The 18,979-nt window shown below is 42.8% G+C and overlaps 1 protein-coding gene across 11 annotated transcripts in view; it reads right to left on the bottom strand.

Moving 5' to 3' along the window:
• fam172a (family with sequence similarity 172 member A) overlaps positions 1-18,979 on the bottom strand; it is a 684,886-nt gene that overhangs the window by 611,103 nt on the left and 54,804 nt on the right. For 10 of the 11 annotated variants that reach the window (XR_005942765.1, XR_005942766.1, XM_041185659.1 and 7 more), the window contains one exon: positions 13,196-13,296. Coding sequence is in view for 9 of the 11 variants with exons in the window: in XM_041185659.1 (XP_041041593.1) it covers positions 13,196-13,296 (101 nt within the window). In the remaining 2 variants the exon portion in view is untranslated. Of the gene's footprint in view, positions 1-13,195; positions 13,297-15,695; positions 15,980-18,979 lie in introns of those variants that run through there. The other variant, XM_041185664.1, reaches the window with a different exon arrangement.

Below are 18,979 nucleotides of genomic sequence, written 5' to 3'. Positions count from 1 at the left end.
ATGCCCCTCCGCCTTCAGAGATCTATGGACACACAAGGTCCCTTTGTGCCTCAGAACTTCCTCGTTTCATGCTGTTCATTGAATGTTTCCTTGTTAAATTACTCCTTCCAAAGTACATCACCTCACACTTTTCAGGGTTAAATTCCATCTGCCACTTAACCATCCCGTCTATATCTCCCTGTAACTCTTTCGAGTATATTTCTGGAGGACACATGACTTGTCCCCACGTTCCAGCCATTGTTTGGCCAACACATCCATCCTTGTAACTCTTTCGAGTACAAACACGTTTTCCATCTGTTCCTATTCAGATGAAGTTACATTGTTTCATAGTTTGCCACTGTGAGATTTGAACTCTTGATCTTGGGATTACAAACCCAGTACCATAACCACTTGGCTATTTAGGCCAAGCTAGTACAACAAACCCGTTTCCATCTGTTTCAGATGAAGTTACATTGTTTCATAGTTTGCCATTGTGAGATTTGAACTCTTGATCTTGGGGTTACAAACCTAGTACCATTGGCTATTTAGACCAAGCCAAGTAATGTAACTCTTTTGAGTACAAACCCATTTCCATCTGTTTCATAGTTTGCCATTGTGAGATTTGAACTCTTGATCTTGGGGTTACAAACCCAGTACCATAACCACTTAGCTATTTAGGCCTCCCAAGACACTCAACCTCACTGTTAACCACCCGGCCAATCTTTGTGTCATTCACAAACTTACTAATCCTACCCCCCACATTGTCATCTATGTCGTTTATATCAATGACGAATAAGAGGGGACCCAGCACAGATCCCTGTGGTACGCCACTGGACACTGGCTTCCAGTCACTAAAACAGCCTTCTGTCATCACCTTCTGTCTCCTACAACTAAGCCAATTTTGAATCCACCTTATCAAATTACCCTGTATCCCATGTGCATTTGCCTTCTTTATAAGTCTCCCATGTGGGACCTTGTCAAAGACTTTGCTGAAATCCACATAGGCATGACCTCCCTCTGACAAAGCCATGCTGACTATCCCTGATCAAACCTTGCCTTTCCACGTGGAGATAGATTCTCTCCTTCAGAATTTTCTCCAATCGTTTCCCTACCAATGACGTGAGACTCACTGGTCAGTAGTCCCCTGGCTTATCTCTACAACCCTTCTTAAATAGCAGAACCACATTAGCTGTCCTCCAGTCCTCTGGCACCTCCCCTGTGACCAGAGAGGAACTAAAAATTTGGGTCAGAGTCCCTGCGATTTCCTCCCTTGCCTCCCTCAGCAGTCTGGGACACAAATCATCCAGACCTGGAGGTTTGTCCACTTTTAAACCTGCCAACACCTCCAATACCTTGTCACTCCCGATATCAATTTGCTCAAGAACCTCACAGTCTCTCTCCCAGAGTTCCATACCTTCATCCTCATTCTCGAGTGAAGACGGGTGTGAAGTATTCGTTCAACACTCTCTACCGATGTCCTCTGGCTCAACCCATAGATTGCCTCCTTGGTCCCTAATCTTTCCATGGTTATCCTCTTCCCATTGATATACTTACAAAATATCTTAGGATTTTCTCTACTTTTACCAGCCAGAGCTTTCTCGTATCCTCTCTTTGCTCTCCTAATTGCTTTCCTAAACTCCACCCTGCACTTTCTGTCCTCCACTGATGCCTCCACTGATTTGCTCTCCTTGTAACTGCTAAAAGCCTCTTTTTCCCTTCTCATCGTATCCTGAATATCTCTGGTCATCCATCGTTCTCTGGGCTTGTTACTCCTTCCTATAACCCTAGAGGGAACATGTTGAGCCTGTACCCTCCCCATTTCCTTTTTGAACGCTGCCCACTTCTCTTCTGTAGATTTCCCCACAAGTAGCTGTTCCCAGTCTACCTTGACCAGATCCTGCCTTGTTTTACTAAAATCTGCTTTCCCCCAATCCAAAACATTTTTTTGCAACTTGTCTATTTCTTTGTCCATAACAAGCTTAAATTGTACCATGCACAATTGTACCAATTGGCAGAGATGCCAAGTAGAATGTTGAAGTATCAACAAACTCATTGAGTTGTAACATGAGCATAAAAGGTGAGAATTGGAACAACGCTAATATGCAAAATGTTTACTTTGCCCAGTTCTGAAAGAAAACAAAAGGATCCAACTTTCTACCCCCCCCACCCACCCCAAACTAACACAGAACCCAGGGTTGCACCATGCATTGAATCTCAAATGCCTTGGTTTTCCCGATTTTCTCTCCTTCTTTAAGAAAGGTCCTATTTTTTTATAGGTTTATGGTTTCATAGGAACAAGCGACATCAAAGTCCAGATAGTCTTCTGACATGCACTATCACAGTTTTATAATACAGGTATGTGTTTTGTAACAGAAACTAGCAAAAAAATGATCTTTGCATCATCATGCCATTTTAGCAAATAATTTATGAATACAAATTACTTAGGATTTGAGATACAATAGCAATTTTTTTTTAAATAATCAGCACATGGTCTATACGTAAGGTTACAAAAATCTACCTTGAATGGATACAGGTTCTAGTTAAATAGATACACACTTTCGGCCTCATTTTCAGCAAGACACCATTAATGCTTAAAAATCAGGAAATAGAGAATACAAATGTACATACTTTTGTGCAATGTCAACGTGTGCCACTTCTCAACATTTTCTATAAGGTTTTGAGGCAGACAGACAGACAGATTAAATTGTTTCTTCCAACAAATGATGCTCTTCAAAGTAACCCACATCATATCACTGCAAGTTAGCAACAGCCACCGGCCAAACACCAACTTCATTATCTTGGTTTGTTATTCCAGAGTCATCAAAGATTACATTTATCAACAACTTAACATACTTCTATCCAGATTAGATCAAACACACTTTGGTGAGAAATACAGCCAACAGCAATTACTAAACCATCTCAGAACTCTGTAAATTCTGCCACATTGCTTTGATGAGCCTACTCCCTTTTGCAGAAGTTTGGAAACCAGGGTTCATTGATGTACATCAGACATAATTTCTTCCATGAGCAGAGTAGAATTGAATACATTGAGACATGTAACATTGTTCTACATACTCAAACATCTGTAACTGATAGTACCCTTAGAACTGTATAAACAGTTATCAAATAAAATTAATATATTTTAAAAGAAAAACCTATTAAATATAAATGAGCTCTACCTGTACCTTATGTCACTGAAATATAATTGTGCGCAATTATGAGGCAATAAAGCCAAGATGAATAAATACAAAAAAATTAGAAAAATGCTGCTTGTTTACAGTAGACTGGGAAAGTGCACAATTTAAGAAACTTACAATAAACAAATATTAAAGTATTTTTGTGGATACAAAAAGGTACAGCACTTCAAACCCAAGAACCTCGGGACTGAGGCAGGATTTTGGATATTGCTGGATTTCATGTTGGGTGAGGTCAAGGGCCACATTGAGCATAGGATAGTGATGTGCAAAGATGGTAAACTGGTCCAGAGCCACATGGCGCCTAGCCAAATTGTCCAGCTAAGTTATTTTTTAACATACGAACATACTCTTATGTTTAAAAAAAAACTTAACTGGACAATTCAACTAGGCGCTGCTGTGGAGTGGTGTGGCTCCGGACCAGTTATAGACTGCAATTTATTCTATCCTGTGCTCAATGTGGCCTTTGACCTAGCCCAACCCGAAATGTAGAAATATGTCCTTGCTCTCATGTAATAGGTCATTTTGAAAGTTCACCATTCCTTTAAATTAGTGGTTTTACTGTTCATGAGAACTATTTCAAGCTGCAAGTTAGCAAAAGCCATCGGGACCGAGCCAAATTCAAATATCAAATTTATGGAAACATAACTGTTAACTTCTCCTGTCATTTCCTCACTGGTATATTTTTGGGCACAAGTTCCATTTCAAGAATAGTCAACATTTTTGAAAAATTGCATTACCTGTATACGCTTATAGTTTTAAAATGGAAGCCTGCAGTTATTAAGCTTAAGTGTGCACATATTTTTCAATTTCTCCCACATTTTTGTCTCCGAGAGACATGGGCAAATTTTACAAGCCACAATGCAGTGTTGGGTGTGAGCGGGCTGGTTAGACAATTAGGGATGGACAACAAATTCTGGCCTTGCCAACAATACCTACATCGCATGAATGGATAAATTTTAAAAATTGCCTTCAATTCCATGAGACCAACTCTAGCCAACAGTCTCTTATAATGAACTTTATCAAATGCCTTCTGTAAGTCCATATAAACAACATCCACAGACTGAGTACTATTATAGTCACCTCTACAAAAAGAAATTCAATCAGGTTAGTCAGGCGTGACCTAATTTATAACAAATTCATGCTGGCTCTCTCTGATCAGCTGAAAAATTTTCAAGGTATTCAGTCACCCTATACTTAATTACAGATTTGAATAATTTACTAACAACAGATGTTCAGTTAACTGGACTATAACTCCCTGATGTTTCCTTCTCACTTTTTTTAAATAGCAAACTGACGTGCAGCTTATCAATTTAAATGAATAGTTCACGAATCAAGAGAATTTCAGAAGATTACTGTTAGGGCATCTGCAATGTCCTCATGTCAGAAAGGTACTGATGTTCTGTTGTTGTAGCATTAATAGACTTCCCTTTCCCAGTTTGCTTTGGACAGTCTTGGTCGTATCGCATTCGCATAGAAGTTAACCATACCCTACTCCAGAATCTTAGCAGCTATTTTGCTTTTCCCCCCACTTTCAAACACACTTTGAACTTTATGTTATATAAATATAGTATATTACTAGATAAATGTTTGTCCGGTTATAACTAAATCTGGCTTATTGCTTATTACTAAATCTGTGTCCTGCCCACTTATTAGAACCAGGATATTGTTGCAGACAAGTATCCCGAACACACAAGAAATTCACTACCTTTCTGATATGTGCCAGATTGCCCTTATACGAAAGTTAAGGCCCCCATTGAAACCACTCTGCCTGTGCTACATGCTTGTCTAACCTTTTCTATTTATTCATTCTACCCATAAAGTCTGCTTACCTCTGATTATATCCTCTCATCATTGAAGTGACTTCATCCTTAATCAAAAGTTATTCCTCCTCCCCATTCTCCCAACCATTTTCCTGTCTTACCTTATAACCTGGTATATTTAAATCCCAGTCCTGACCTCTCTTGCAGCCATGTTTCAGTAATGGTTTCCAAATCATACCCTCCAAACTGAATTTGTGCCTGCAATTCATTCAAAGCATTCTTTATTCTCTTTGTATAAAGAATGCTTATTTGAGCCACACACCTTAACCTGTCCTTTATTGTTTTCCCCACGTTTTTCTTACTTCTCTCTCATGATTTAATACTTCACATCTTTTAGTTTTCCCTTTACCTGTATTTCCTAAAGAACAACTGCTGACTTCAATTCTACTCTTTCCTTTCAATTGTTTCTGAAATATTATTAATACTACCTTTTCCACTTGAGTCCTTTCCTCATTTACCAGTTTAAAGTCCTTCTGGGGCCCTGGTCCAATCCCCAGATCAGGTGGAGCCCACCCAAGTGGTACAGCACTTCCTAGACCAAAAATTGTGCCAGTGTCCCAGAAAATAAACCCTTTCTCCACACAACTTCCTCAGCCACGTGTTCACACACCTAATTTTCTTATCCCTAAGCCAATTTGCACGTGGTTCAGGTAATAATCCAGAAATCACAATCCTAGAGGTCCTATTCTTCAACTCATAGTTCTGGATCCTCTCCAAATAGGGCCCAATTTACTGTTCCCTATAGCTGTGGTCCCAACGTGGACCATAATGAATGGATTTGCCCCATCCCCCTCCAATATCTTTTGAAGTCTATTCAATATGTCTCTTACTTTAGCACTAGGCAGGCAAAATATCATTGGGACCCTCAATTCTGCTTACAAAGAATGCTATCTGTCCCCCTAATTATTAAATTTGCTACAACTACCACACTGTCCCTACTTTGGACAGCCTGCTCCAAAAGGCCATGGTCCAGCATTCCAGCTGTTCTTTATCCTTATCCTCACAGGCTGCAAGTACTTACAGCTATAAGATTAGTTTCTGCAGATCCTCATTTTTTAATCTTACCTGGATCCCCCTTACCCTGTACTTTATCATTCAAACCAAACCTGTTCTGAACTAACAACCCTATGAGAATTGCCAAGGCCTAGAGCAAATTGTCCAGATACTGTTCCCCTTTCCTTTTGTGTCAAAGTATCTCTAACTCCCAATTCAACTCCATGACTCTGAGCTAGAGAGAATCATGGCAGAGACATCTACTGCAGATGTTTTCATTCTGGGTAGTCTTGCCATACACAAATTCTCACATACTACAGTCCAGGAACACAGCCTGCTCTGTTTCTCAAGCATATGATATGGAAAAGATTCAGTCCTGTGACTGTAAAATATCTAGTTTTTTTTCTCCTGTTTATTATTTTAGAGTGCTTAATTCAGAGGGTATCTTTAAATCCAATCTAATTTTAAAACTTTACAGTTAGCAGAGGAAGGCAATATCATCACCTGGGTTTGTTCCTAATTAGCTTCATCTCAGAGAAGCTAATTGCACCACCTGGATTAACCCAGTGCAAACATTCCAATTTATTACAGCTGTGTTATTCCACATATATGGCATATGCACTCAGCAACTACTAAGTGCTTTTGGATGTTAAAGCTTGTCTTCAAACTTATAACTGGGCCCACACCCATGAACCAGCTGTAGGGGCATCCTCCAGAACAGCCCACACTGGACAATCCAAGTTCTTCTGGGCTATTATTGCCTTCAATGTTCCCAGACCTTGGTCTCTTCTTCAATGCTACCAAACACTGGGTCCCCTCCACTTGTTACTAGATTCCTTCCCATCTCAACAGGACCTTGGAGGTCTCTCTTCCAATGCCAGCAGCCTAATTCTCCCACACTCCCCACCCCCTACAATGCTCCCAGGTTCTGCTCATCAGTTCCACTGCTCCCAGGCCACAGAGCAAGCATGTTCTGATTTTTTTTGATGTGTTAGAACACACTACCCACTGCTCCAAGTCTTAGAATCCCCTCTCTCCTTCCTCAGGCCAAACATCATGAATCCATCCCTTCACTAATGTCCCCAGACCTACTTCCTGTCAGTACTGCAGATCCCAGAACTTGTTGCCATTGCTACCACACTCAAAATCCTTCATACTTAATACTGACAGACTCCAACAAACACTATTCAAGTGGAAGAGGCCCTGGGATTTGTGTTGCGGTATCTCCAGATTATACAAAACCCTAACACCTACACAAGTGCCATCAGATGGCAGTTCTCATTCCCAACTCAGGCCTGCAGCAATTTGAAAGGGAAAAATATCCAACTACCGGGATAAAATCTGAAATATGTCTTCAAGTAATGATGGCACCAAAAGGGGATCCTATTGCACATAAAAGACAACTGTCATTTATTCCTCTGCTGCTTTGCAGACGAGGAGTCCTCTATCTTGCCAATGGTTACAGATGATGGATCAAAGGGTGGCTAGCCTTGTTTTGCAAGAGGTGATGAATTACATCGATGTCAGCAACTGTTTTGGCTGTACTACTTTAAGCCAAGGTGATCATACCAAGAAAGCACTTTAATGCAGTACAGTGTTTACAAATTCCCTCACATGCATGCAAATTCACAGTACTTGGATAGCTTCCCATTGTGCATGGAGCATTCAGCATTTTCCTTTCTCAACACCCCATTCAGAAACTTCCTCAACTTCCACTCTGACAATTCCTTTCATATCTTCCGGGTACATGTTGCTCATCACGGTCCTTGAGAATAACTTGAGAAATGGGTTTCAATGTGTGCCATACCACCAATGTTAAACATTGAAATGTGTTCCACTAAGTTTATAGAAGACAACAGAGAGAGAGATGTGGGAGGATGAACCTTAATTTGGCATTCTCTAAATGCATTTGAGAAGAAAACTATTTTCCATGGTAGAGAAACTATACAGGAAATAGATGTGGAGTAAAGAGGTGGAGAGGAAAGAAGCAAAGAAAGGGCAAGAAGAGAGGGGGAAAGAGAGCAAGAAAAAAAACAAGAGAATACCCTGAGGAACTCCTGCAGTGACGTCCTGGACCCAAGATGACTGACCTCTAACAACTACAACCATTTTCCTTTGCGTTATGTATGAACGCAACCAGCAGACTTTTCCCCGATTCCCATTGACTCCAGTTTTGCTAGGGCTCCTTGATGCCAAACTCAGTCAAATGCGGCCTTGATGTCAAGGGCAGTCACTCTCATCTCACCTTGGGAATTCAGCTCTTTTGTCCATGTTTGAACCAAGGCCGTAATGATGTCCTGGCAGAACCCAAACTGGGCATCAGTGAGCAGGCTATTGCTAAGCATATGCTGCTTTATTGTTCTGTTAATGACCTCTTCCATTACTTCACTGATCATCGAGAGTAGTCTGATGGGGTGGTAATTGGCCAGGTTGGATTTGTCCTGCTTTTTGTGTACAGGACATACCTGGGCAATTTTCCGCATAGCCAGGTAGATGCCAATGTTGTAGCTGTACTGGAACAGCTTGGCTAGGGGCACAGCAAGTTTTGGAGCACAAGTCTTCAGTACTATTGCCAGGAATATTGTCAGGGCCCATAGCCTTTGCAGTGTCCGGTGCCATCAGCCATTTCTTGATATCACATGGAGTGAATCAAATTGGCTGAAGTCTGGCATCTGTGATGCTGGGGACTCCAGAAGAGGCCAAGATGGATGATACACTCAGCACTTCTGGCTGAAGATTGCTGCGAATGCTTCAGCCTTATCTTTTGCACTCATGTGCTGGGCTCCTCCATCATTAGGATGGGTATATTTATGGAGCTTCCTCCTCCAGTGAATTGTATAATTGTATTCCACCATTCACGACTGGATGTAGCAGCGCTGCAGAGGTTAGATCTGATCTGTTGGTTGTGGAATTGCTTAGCTCTGTCTAAAACTTGCTGCTTATGCTGTTTGGCACGCAAGTAGTCCTGTGTTACAACTTCACCAGGTTGACACCTCATTTGTAGGTATGCCTGGTGCTGCTCCTGGCATGCCCTCCTGCACTCTTCATTGAACCAGGGTTGATGCCCTGGGATAAAAACAAAAAACAAAAAACTGCGGATGCTGGAAATACAAAACAAAAACAGAATTACCTGGAAAAACTCAGCAGGTCTGGCAGCATCGGCGGAGAAGAAAAGAGTTGATGTTTCGAGTCCTCATGACCCTTCAAAGTGTCATGAAGACTCGAAACGTCAACTCTTTTCTTCTCCGCCGATGCTGCCAGACCTGCTGAATTTTTCCAGGTAATTCTGTTTTTGTTTTGATCCCCTGGCTTGATGGTAATGGTAGAGTGAGGGATATGCCAGACCATGAAGTTACAGATTGTGTTCAAGTACAATTCTGCTGCTGCTGATGGCCCACAGCGCCTCATGGATGCCAAGTCTTGAGTTGCTAGATCTGTTTGAAATCTATCCTATTTAGCACAGTGGTAGTGCCACACAACCCGATGGAGGGTATCCTCAATGTGAAGACGGAACTTTGTCTCCACAATGACTGTGCGGTGGTGACTCCGACGATACTGCCATGAACAGTTGCATCGGCGGCAGGCAGGTCGGCAAGGATGAGATCAAGTATGTTTTTTCTCTATTGTTAGTTCCCTCACCACATGCCACAGACCCAGTTGAGCAGCTATGTCATTTAGGACTCGGCCGGCTTGGTCAGTAGTGGTACTGCTGTGCCACTCTTAGTGATGGACATTGAAGACCTCCATTCAAAGTATATTCAGCGTCCTTGCCACCCTCAGTGCATCCTCCAAGTGATGTTCAACATGGAGGAGCACTGATTCATCAGCTGAGGGAGGGCAGTAGGTGATAATCAGCTAGAGGTTTCCTTGCCCATGTGTGACCTGATGCCATGAGACTTCATGGGGTCTGGAGTTGATGTTGTGGACTCCCAGGGCAACTCCCCACCGACTGTAAGATAAAAGCAAAGTACTGCAGACACTGGAAATCCGAATCAAAAACAAAAATTGCTGGAAAAATTCAGCAGGTCTGACAGCATCTGTGGAGAGAAAGACAGAGTTAATGTTTCGAGTCCAGATGACTCTTCTTCAGAACTAAAGAGAATTAGAAATGTAGTGAAATATATATTGTATAAGGGGGGGGTGGGACAGATGAAGCTGGATAGAAGGCTAGTGATAGGTGGAGGCAAAGAAGAGATTGCAAAAGATGTCATAAACAAAAGGTTGAAGTGGTGTTGATGGTGGTAATACTGGCTAAAGGAGGTACTAATGGTGACATTAAGAGTAGAAAGCAGGATGAGCAGGTGACAGATGGCCCTAGTGGGGTGTGGTGGGGGGAGGGGATAGTGTGGGAGCAAGGATCAAAATAGACTAAAAGATGGGGATAAAACAATAAAACAATTTTTAAAATAATAGTAGAAATAGGTAGAGGGAAAATAAGTATGCATAAAAATTTAAAAATAATTATTTGAAAAAAGGCGATCAAAAAGGGGTGAGGATGGAAGGGAGAGTTTGTGATCTGAAGTTGTTGAACTCGATGTTAAGTCCAGAAGGCTGTAAAGTGCCTAATCGGAAGATGAGATGCTGTTCCTCCAGTTTGCATTGAGCTTCACTGGAACATTGCAGCAGGCCAAGGACGGACTTGTGGGCATGAGAGCAGGGTGGTGTGTTGAAATGGCAAGTAACAGGAAGGTCTGGGTCATGCTTGCGGACAGACCGAAAGTGTTCCGCAAAGCAGTCACCCAGTCTACGTTTGCTCTCTCCATTGTAGAGGAGGCCGCATTGGGAGGAGCAAATGCAACAAACCAAATTGAGGGAGGTGCAGGTGAAGTGCTGCTTCACTTAATAGGAGTGTTTGGGCCCTTGGACAGTGAGGAGGGGGGAAGTAAACGAGCAGGTGTTGCGCCTTCTGCGACTGCATGAGAAGGTGCTGTGGGAGGGGGTTGAGATGTAGGGGGTGATGGAGGCGTGGACCAGGGTGTCCCAGAGGGAACGGTCCCTGTGGAATGCCAACAGGGGGGGTGAAGGGAAGATGTATTTGGTAGTGGCATCATGCTGGAGTTGGAAGAAATGGTGGAGGATGATCCTTTGAATACGGAGGCTGGTGGTGGGGGGGGGGGGGGGGGGCTCATCTTGATTCTGGGAGGGAGAGGAAGGTGCAAAGGCAGAGGCACGGGAGATGGGTCGGACATGGTTGAGCGCCCTGTCAACCACCATGGGTAGGAAACCTCAGTTCAGGAAGACATGTCAAAAGCGCTATTTAGAAAAGTGGCATGATCGGAACAGATATGATGGAGGCGAAGCAACGAAGAGAATAGGATGGAGTCCTTAGAGGAAGTAGGATGTGAGGAGTTGTAGTCGAGGTAGCTGTGGGAGTCGGTGGGCTTGCAATGAATATTGGTGGACAGGCTATCACCAGAAATTGAGTCAGAGGGGTCAAGGAAGGGAAGTGTCAGTGATGGACCATGTGAAAATGATGGAGGGGTGGAATTTGGAAGCAATTTCAAATCATCAACTCTCTCCTCCATCCTCACCCCTTTTTGATCCCTTTTTTGAAATATTTATTTTTAGATTTTTATATACGCATTTTTCCCCACCAATTTCTATTATTATTTTTAAATTTTATTTCCATTCATTGTTTTATCCCCACCTTTTAGCCTATTTTGATCCTTCCTCCCACACCGTCCCCTCACCCCACCACACCCCCACTAGAGCCATCTGTCACTTGCTCATCCTACTTTCTCCTCTTAATGTCACCATTAGCACCTCCTTTAGCCAGTATCACCACCATCAACACCCCTCTGCCTTTTGTTTATGACATCTTTTGCAATCTCTCTTTTGCAGCTTCATCTGTCCCACCCCCTTGCACAATATACCTTTCACCATATTTCTACTTCTCTTTAGTTCTGAAAAAGATTCATCTAGACTTGAAACATTAACTCTGTCTTTCTCTCCACTGTCGGATGCTGTCGGACATGCTGAGCTTTTCCAGCAATTTTTGTATTTGTTCCCCCCACCACCGACTGTACACCACTGTGCCTAGGACAGGGCAGGATATACCCAGGGATGTTGATGGTGGAGGCTGGGGCATTTATTTGATTCGGTGAGGATGACTATGTCAGGCTGTTGCTTGATAGACTGTGAGACAGCTCTCCCAATTTTGGCCTAGCCAGATGTTAGTAACGAGGACTTTGCAGGGTCAACAGGGCTGCTCTTTGTTGTTTCCAGTACCTAGGTCGATGCTGAGTGGTCCATCCGGTTTCTTTGTAGCGGTTTGTTACAGCTGAGTGGCACTTAAGTCACATGTAGGCCAGATGACAGATTTCCTTCCCTCAAGGGCACTAGTGAACCAGCTGGGTTTTTACAACAATTGACAACGGTTTCATTGTCATCATTGGACTTTTAATTCCAGATTTTTTATTGAATTCAAATTCTATCATCCGCTGTGGCGGGATTCGAACCTGGGTCCCCAGAGCATCACGCTGGGTCTATGGATTATTAGTCCAGCAACAATATCACTACACCATCACCTCCCCATAATACAGATCCATGTTAGTAGCAGAATAATACTGTACATGGTATGCATTCCCTTCATAAAAGTGAAATCAATTGTTTTCCTGTCTTAAGGCAGCATTTCTGTTCAACCTTTTCACTATGTTTCTGATGGAAGGATCTGTAGACCATAGATTACACTTCCTGATGCTAGAATCTCTACAGTATTATTTATTGTGCATTGGAAGATATGCTATTTTGTAATAACAGGAACATTAACCCTGGTAATGCAAGAACGATTTAAACACACCATAAATAAAACAAGGGTAAAAAGGCACTGGGTGCAGATAATTTCACATGACATTTGAAGTAAACAGATTTCGCCAGTGCCACCTTTGACAATTCTAGAATTCAAAGCTAATTCAAATTCAAAGCTGATTCTCCAAATCTATGCAACTAGCTCAGAGCCTTGTTTCTGAAAATCACAGGCTTACGTCTTGTGACTTTGTGTCCATTATTATTGGACAGAAAATCAGGAGGAACGCACGTGCAATTTCCCAACACACAGTCTCCCAACATGTGCCACAGATGGGGGAAGATTTTCTACCGGGAGTGGCAATTTCACAAAAGCAGCATTCATACGTTCCACTATAATTATCGGTCACCATGTGCATGTAAAGATCATACAAATCAAATTTATTAAAAGGGAAAACTTACCTCTCCAAGAGCTTCATAACGTTTCTGGTTCCATCTGTGCAAGTCCTCATGGTAATTGAATACATAAGGTTGTCCAGTTTTTATATGTCTTAACTGTCCCTCTAGACACAAAGAATAAATTTTATTGACTTGTATGCAATCTAAACAATCTCATATTTAACTCAGATAGGCAAACACAGACTACAGCAGGTCTTAAAACCCACTAGTGTTAATTAGTGCCATTCAAAATATTTTTTTAAACATTGAACTCATTCACCATGTGGAGGAAACCCATGGCTGAATTTCAAGCTACGCTAAAAACAAAATACTGCGGATGCTGGAAATCTGAAATAAAGCCAGAAAATGCTGGAAATGCTAAAGGGTCCATATGATTCTTCTTCAGGGCTATGAAGAAGTCACATGGGCTCGAAATGTAAACTTGGTTTTTCTCTCCACAGATGCTGCCAGACCTGCTGAGTTTTTCCAGTGTTTTTTGTTTTTATTTCAAACAATGCTGCTCCATAGACAGCAAGTTGCTAACCTCAGTCCTCTAAGTGAAAATTGGTCCTCTGCAAGTGATTCTGGGGAAATTAATAATGGAAAATTAGTAAATGGTAGATGAATTGAACAGAGATTTTGCATCTCTCTTGAAGAGGATACAAATAACATTCCCAGAAATAAGTATGCATCAAGAGGTGAAAGGGAGGGAGGAACTAAAAACATTTACAAGCACCAGGGTAAGAGTACTGGGAAAACTATTAAAACTAAAAGCTGACAAGTCCCCAGGTCCTGACGGACTTCATCCTAGGGTCTTAAAAGAAGTTGCTGCTGAGATAGTAGATGCACTGTTTTCAATTTTCCAAAATTCGCTGGATTCTGGAAAGCTCCCATCAGATTGGAAGATAGCGAACAAACGTAACTCTTCTACTCAAGAAAGGAGACTGCAACAGGAAACTATAGGCCAGTTAGCTTAACATCTGTTATAGGGAAAAATACTGAAATCTATTGTTAAGGAGATTATAGGGGCACACTTAGAAAATCTCAATGCAATCAGGCAGAGAAAACATGGATTTGTGAAAGGGAAATAGTGTTTGACTAATTTATTAGCGTTCTTTGAGGAAGTAACAAGCAGTGTGGGTAAAGGTGGATGTAATGTACTTAAGATTTCCAGAAGGCATTTGATAAAGTGCCACATCAAAGGTTACTGCACAAGATAAGAGCTCATGGAGTACGGGGTAACATATTAGCATGGATAGAGGATTGGCTAGCTAACAGGAAACAGTGAGTAGACTTAAATAGGTCATTTTCAGGTTGGCAAGATGTAATGAGTGAAGCACCACAGCGATCAGTGCTGCAGCCTCAACTATTTACAATCTATATCAATAACTTGGATGACGGGACCGAATGTATGGTTGCTAAATTTGCTGATGGCAAAGATAAAACACAAGAAGTAGGAGCAGGAATAGACCATATGGCCCATCGAGCCTGCTCCGCCATTAAATAAGATCATGGCTAAACTTGGGCTTCAACTCCACTTTCCAGCCCATACCCCTCAATTCCCTGAGACACCAAATATCTGTCTGTCGCACCTTTAACTGTATTCAACAATAGAGCATCAACAACCCTCTGGGCAGAGAATTCCAAAGATTCACAACCCTCTGAGTGAAGCATTTCTCCACATCTCAGTACTAAATTATCAGCCCCTTATCCTGAGACTGTGTGCCCATGTTTTAGGTATCCCGATCAGCAGACACAATCACTCACTGTCTACCCTAGCAAGCCCCTTCAGCATTTAATAGGTTTCAATGAGATCACCTCTCATTCTTTTTAAGCTCCAGAGAAAACAGACCCAATTTACCGAGCCTCTCAGAGGACAATCCCCTCATCCCAGGGAACCTTTGCTGTACCGCCTTTAATGCAAGTATATCTTTTTTTAAATGTGGAGACCAAAACTGCACACAGTACTCCATCTGGCCTCACCAAAACCCTGTAGAACTCTCGCAAGACTTATTTGTTCCTTTACACCAATCCCGTTGCAATAAAGGCCAACATGCCATTTGCCTTCCTAATTACTTACTGTACTTAAATGCTCACTTTTTGAGTTCCTTGATGAGCACACCCAAGTCTCTTTGAAACTTACAAGTTTCTCACCCTTTAAAAAAATATTCAGCTTCACTATTCTTTCAGCCAAAGTGAATAACTTCAGACTTCCTACATTATAATCCATCTGCCATCTTGTTGCCCACTCACTTGACTTGCCTATATCTCTTTGCAGTGTCCTTCCCACAGCTTACCTTTCCACCTAGCTTTGTATCATCAGCAACTTAGATACCTTACTCTGTCTCTTCATCTAAATCATTAATATAGATTGTAAACAGCTGATGCCCCAGCACTGACCATTGTGGTACTCCACTATTCACTGCTGCCAAAGCAGCCCATTTGATTAGCACCCCATCCACCACCACTGATGCACAGGAGGAAGCAGTGTGTACCATCTACAAGATGCATCGCAACAACTCACCAAGGCTCCTTTGACAGCACCTTCCAAACATGTGATTTCTACCAACGAGAGAGGTAGAAGGACAAAGGGAGCAGGTGCATGAGAAGACCACCACCTCCAAGCCACACACTATTTTGACGTGGAACTATATCGTCATTCCTTCACTGTCGCTGGGTCAAAATCCTGGAACTCCTTCCCAAACAGCATTGTGCGTACACCTATACCGGTTCAAGAAGGTGGCTCACCGCCACCTTGAAAGGGCAATTAGAGATGGGCAATAAAAAAAAAATAATGGCCTTGCCAACGACATCCATGTCCTGTGAAAGAATAAGAAAAATTGAAGATGTCCCATTTCTCTCAATCTCTGCTTCCTGTCCGTTAACCAATCCTCTATCCAAATTAATATATTACCTGCAACTCCATACATACTTATCTTCCTATTAACCTTTTGCATGGAGTCTTATTGAATGCCTTTTGGAAATCCAGGTATACTACATCTACTGGTTCTCCTTTATCCACACTACTTGTTACATCCTCAAAAGCTCCAACAAATTTGATGGCCAAGGTTTTCCTTTAGTAAAAGATTTTTTAACTTGTTCTAATCATATTATACTTTTCAAAGTGTTAACACTTCCTTAATAATAGATTCCAGCATTTCCCAACAACTGATGTTAGGCTAACTCGCCTGTAGTTCCTTGTTCTCTCCCTCCTTTCTCGAAAAGCAGAGTAATATTCGCCAACATCCAATCTGATGGGACTATTCCCGCATCCATTGAATTTTGGAAAATACTGGGCAGGTAACAACTTCAGAGCTCCCAGTTGCAACTTCAGAGAACAGTATCTATCCTGCTGGCTATATGGTCTCCTATCACGACTACATTCTTCGTTCCCCCACACTTGGATGGCATCCTTCACTATGATGCCACAGCCAGTCTACTCATCTCCCTTGCAGTTCTTCTCCGCATCCACACAAGTAGAAAGCTCATCGTACCTGGCTGGACAAAGTCAGGGGCTGAGGCTTCTTAATCATTACCTGCTGGATCCCCTTACCTGACTTGCTGTCATACACTCCTGTCCCTGACCAGTGACCAACTCTAAAGATCTGCCTGGCATAAGAGATGTGGCTACCTCCTGGAACAAAGTGCCCAGGTAGCTCTCCCCCCTCCCTGATGCATTGCACTTTCTGCAACTTGGCCTCCAGCTCAACGGCTCTAAGCTGAAGCTCCTCATAGGTAGGAAAGTAAGCTGTGAACAGGATATAAGGAGTCTGCAAAAGGATATAGATAGGTTAAGTGAGTGGGCAAAAATTCATCAAATGGAGTATAATGTGGGAAAATGTGAACTCGTCCACTTTGGCAGGAAGAATAAAAAAGCAGTATATTAGTTACAAGGAGAGAGATTGCAGAACTGAGGTCCAGAGGGATCTGGCTGTTTTTTTTTAATTCATTCATGGGATGTGGGCTTCGCTGGCTGGGCTAGCATTCATTGCCCATCCCTCGTTGCCCTTGAGAAGGTGGTAGTGAGCTTCCTTCTTGAACCACTGCAGTCCATGTGGTGTATGTACACCCACAGCGCTGTTAGGAAGGAAGATCCAGGATTCTGACCCAACGACAGTGAAGGAACTGTGATATATTTCCAAGTCAGGATGATAAAAGACTTGGAGGATAACTTGCAGGTAGTGCTGTTCCCATCTATTTGTTGCCCTTGTCCTTCTAGATGGTAGTGATCATGGGTTTGGAGGGTCCTGTTAAAGAAGCCTTGGTGAATTCCTGCAGTGCTTCTTGTAGATGGTACCCACTGCTGCCACTGTGCATCGGTGGTAGAAGGAATGAACGTTTGTGGATGTGGTGCCAATCAAGCGGACTGCGTTGTCCTGGACGGAGTCAAGCTTCTCAAGTGTTGTGGGAGCTGCACTCATCCAGGCAAGTGGGAAGTATTCCATCACACTCCTGACTTGTGCATTGTAGATGGTGGTCAGGCTTTGGGGAGTCAGGGGGTGAGTTACTCATCACATGATTCCTAGCCTCTGACCTGCTCTTGTAGACACAGTATTTATCTGGTTAGTCCACTTCAGTTTCTGGTTAATGGTAATCCTCAGGATGTTGATAGTGGGGGATTCAGTGATGGTAATGTCACTGAACATCAAGGGGCGATGGTTGGATTCTCTCTTGTTGGAGACGGTCATTACCTGACACTTGTGTGGCACAAAGTTTACTTGTCACTTGTCAGCCCAAGCCTGGATATTATCCAGGTCTTGCTGCATTTGGACATGGACTGCTTCAGTATCTGAGGAGTCGCGAATGGTACTGAACATTATGCAATCATCAACGAACATCCCCACTTCTGACCTTATAATGGAAGGAAGGTCATTGACGAAGCATCTGAAGATGGCTGGGCTGAGGACACTACCCTGAGGAACTCCTGCAGTGATGTCCTGGGGTTGAGATGACTGGCTTCCAACAACCACAACCATCTTCCTTTATGCTAGGTATGACTCCAACCAGTGAAGAGTTTTCCCTCGATTCCCATTGACTCCTGGTTTGCTAGGGCTCCTTGATGCCACACTCAATCAAATGCGGCCTTGATATCAAGGGCAGTCACTCTCACCTCATCTTCAGAGCTCAGCTCTTTTGTCCATGTTTGAATCAAGGCTGTAATGAGGTCAGGAGCTGATTGGCCCTGGCAGAACCCAAACTGAGCATCAGTGAGCAGGTTATTGCTGAACAAGTGCTGCTTGATAGCACTGTTGATGACCCCTTCCCTTACTTTACTGATATTGAGAGTAGACTAATGGGGCAGTAATTGGCCGTGTTGGATTTGTCCTGCTTTTTGGTACAGGACATACCTGGGCAATTTTCCACATAACCAGTGCTGTAGCTGTACTGGAATAGCTTGGCTACGGGCACTGCAAGTTCTGGAGCACAAGCCTTCAGTACTATTGCCATAATATTGTCAGGGCCCATAGCCTTTGCAGTATCCAGTGCCTTCAGTCGTTTCAAGATGTGACGTGGGGTGAATCGAATTGGCTGAAGACTGGCATCTGTGATGCTGGGACCCTCCTGAGGAGGCCGTTTTGGATCATCCACTCAGCACTTTTGGCTGAAAAATGTAGCAAATGCTTCAGCCTTTTCTTTTGCACTGATGTGCTGGGCTCCTCCATCATTGAGGATGGGGATATTTGTGGAGCCTCCTCCTCCAGTGAGTTGTATAATTGTCCACCACCATTCACAATTGGATGTGGCAGGACTGCAGTGCTTAGATCTGATCCGTTGGTTGTGGGATCACTTAGCCCTGTCTATCGCTTG

Source organism: Carcharodon carcharias, chromosome 4 (genome assembly GCF_017639515.1).
Source record: "Carcharodon carcharias isolate sCarCar2 chromosome 4, sCarCar2.pri, whole genome shotgun sequence".
NCBI classification, from domain to species: Eukaryota; Metazoa; Chordata; class Chondrichthyes; order Lamniformes; family Lamnidae; genus Carcharodon; species Carcharodon carcharias.
This window is presented reverse-complemented; position numbering and strand designations above follow the sequence as displayed.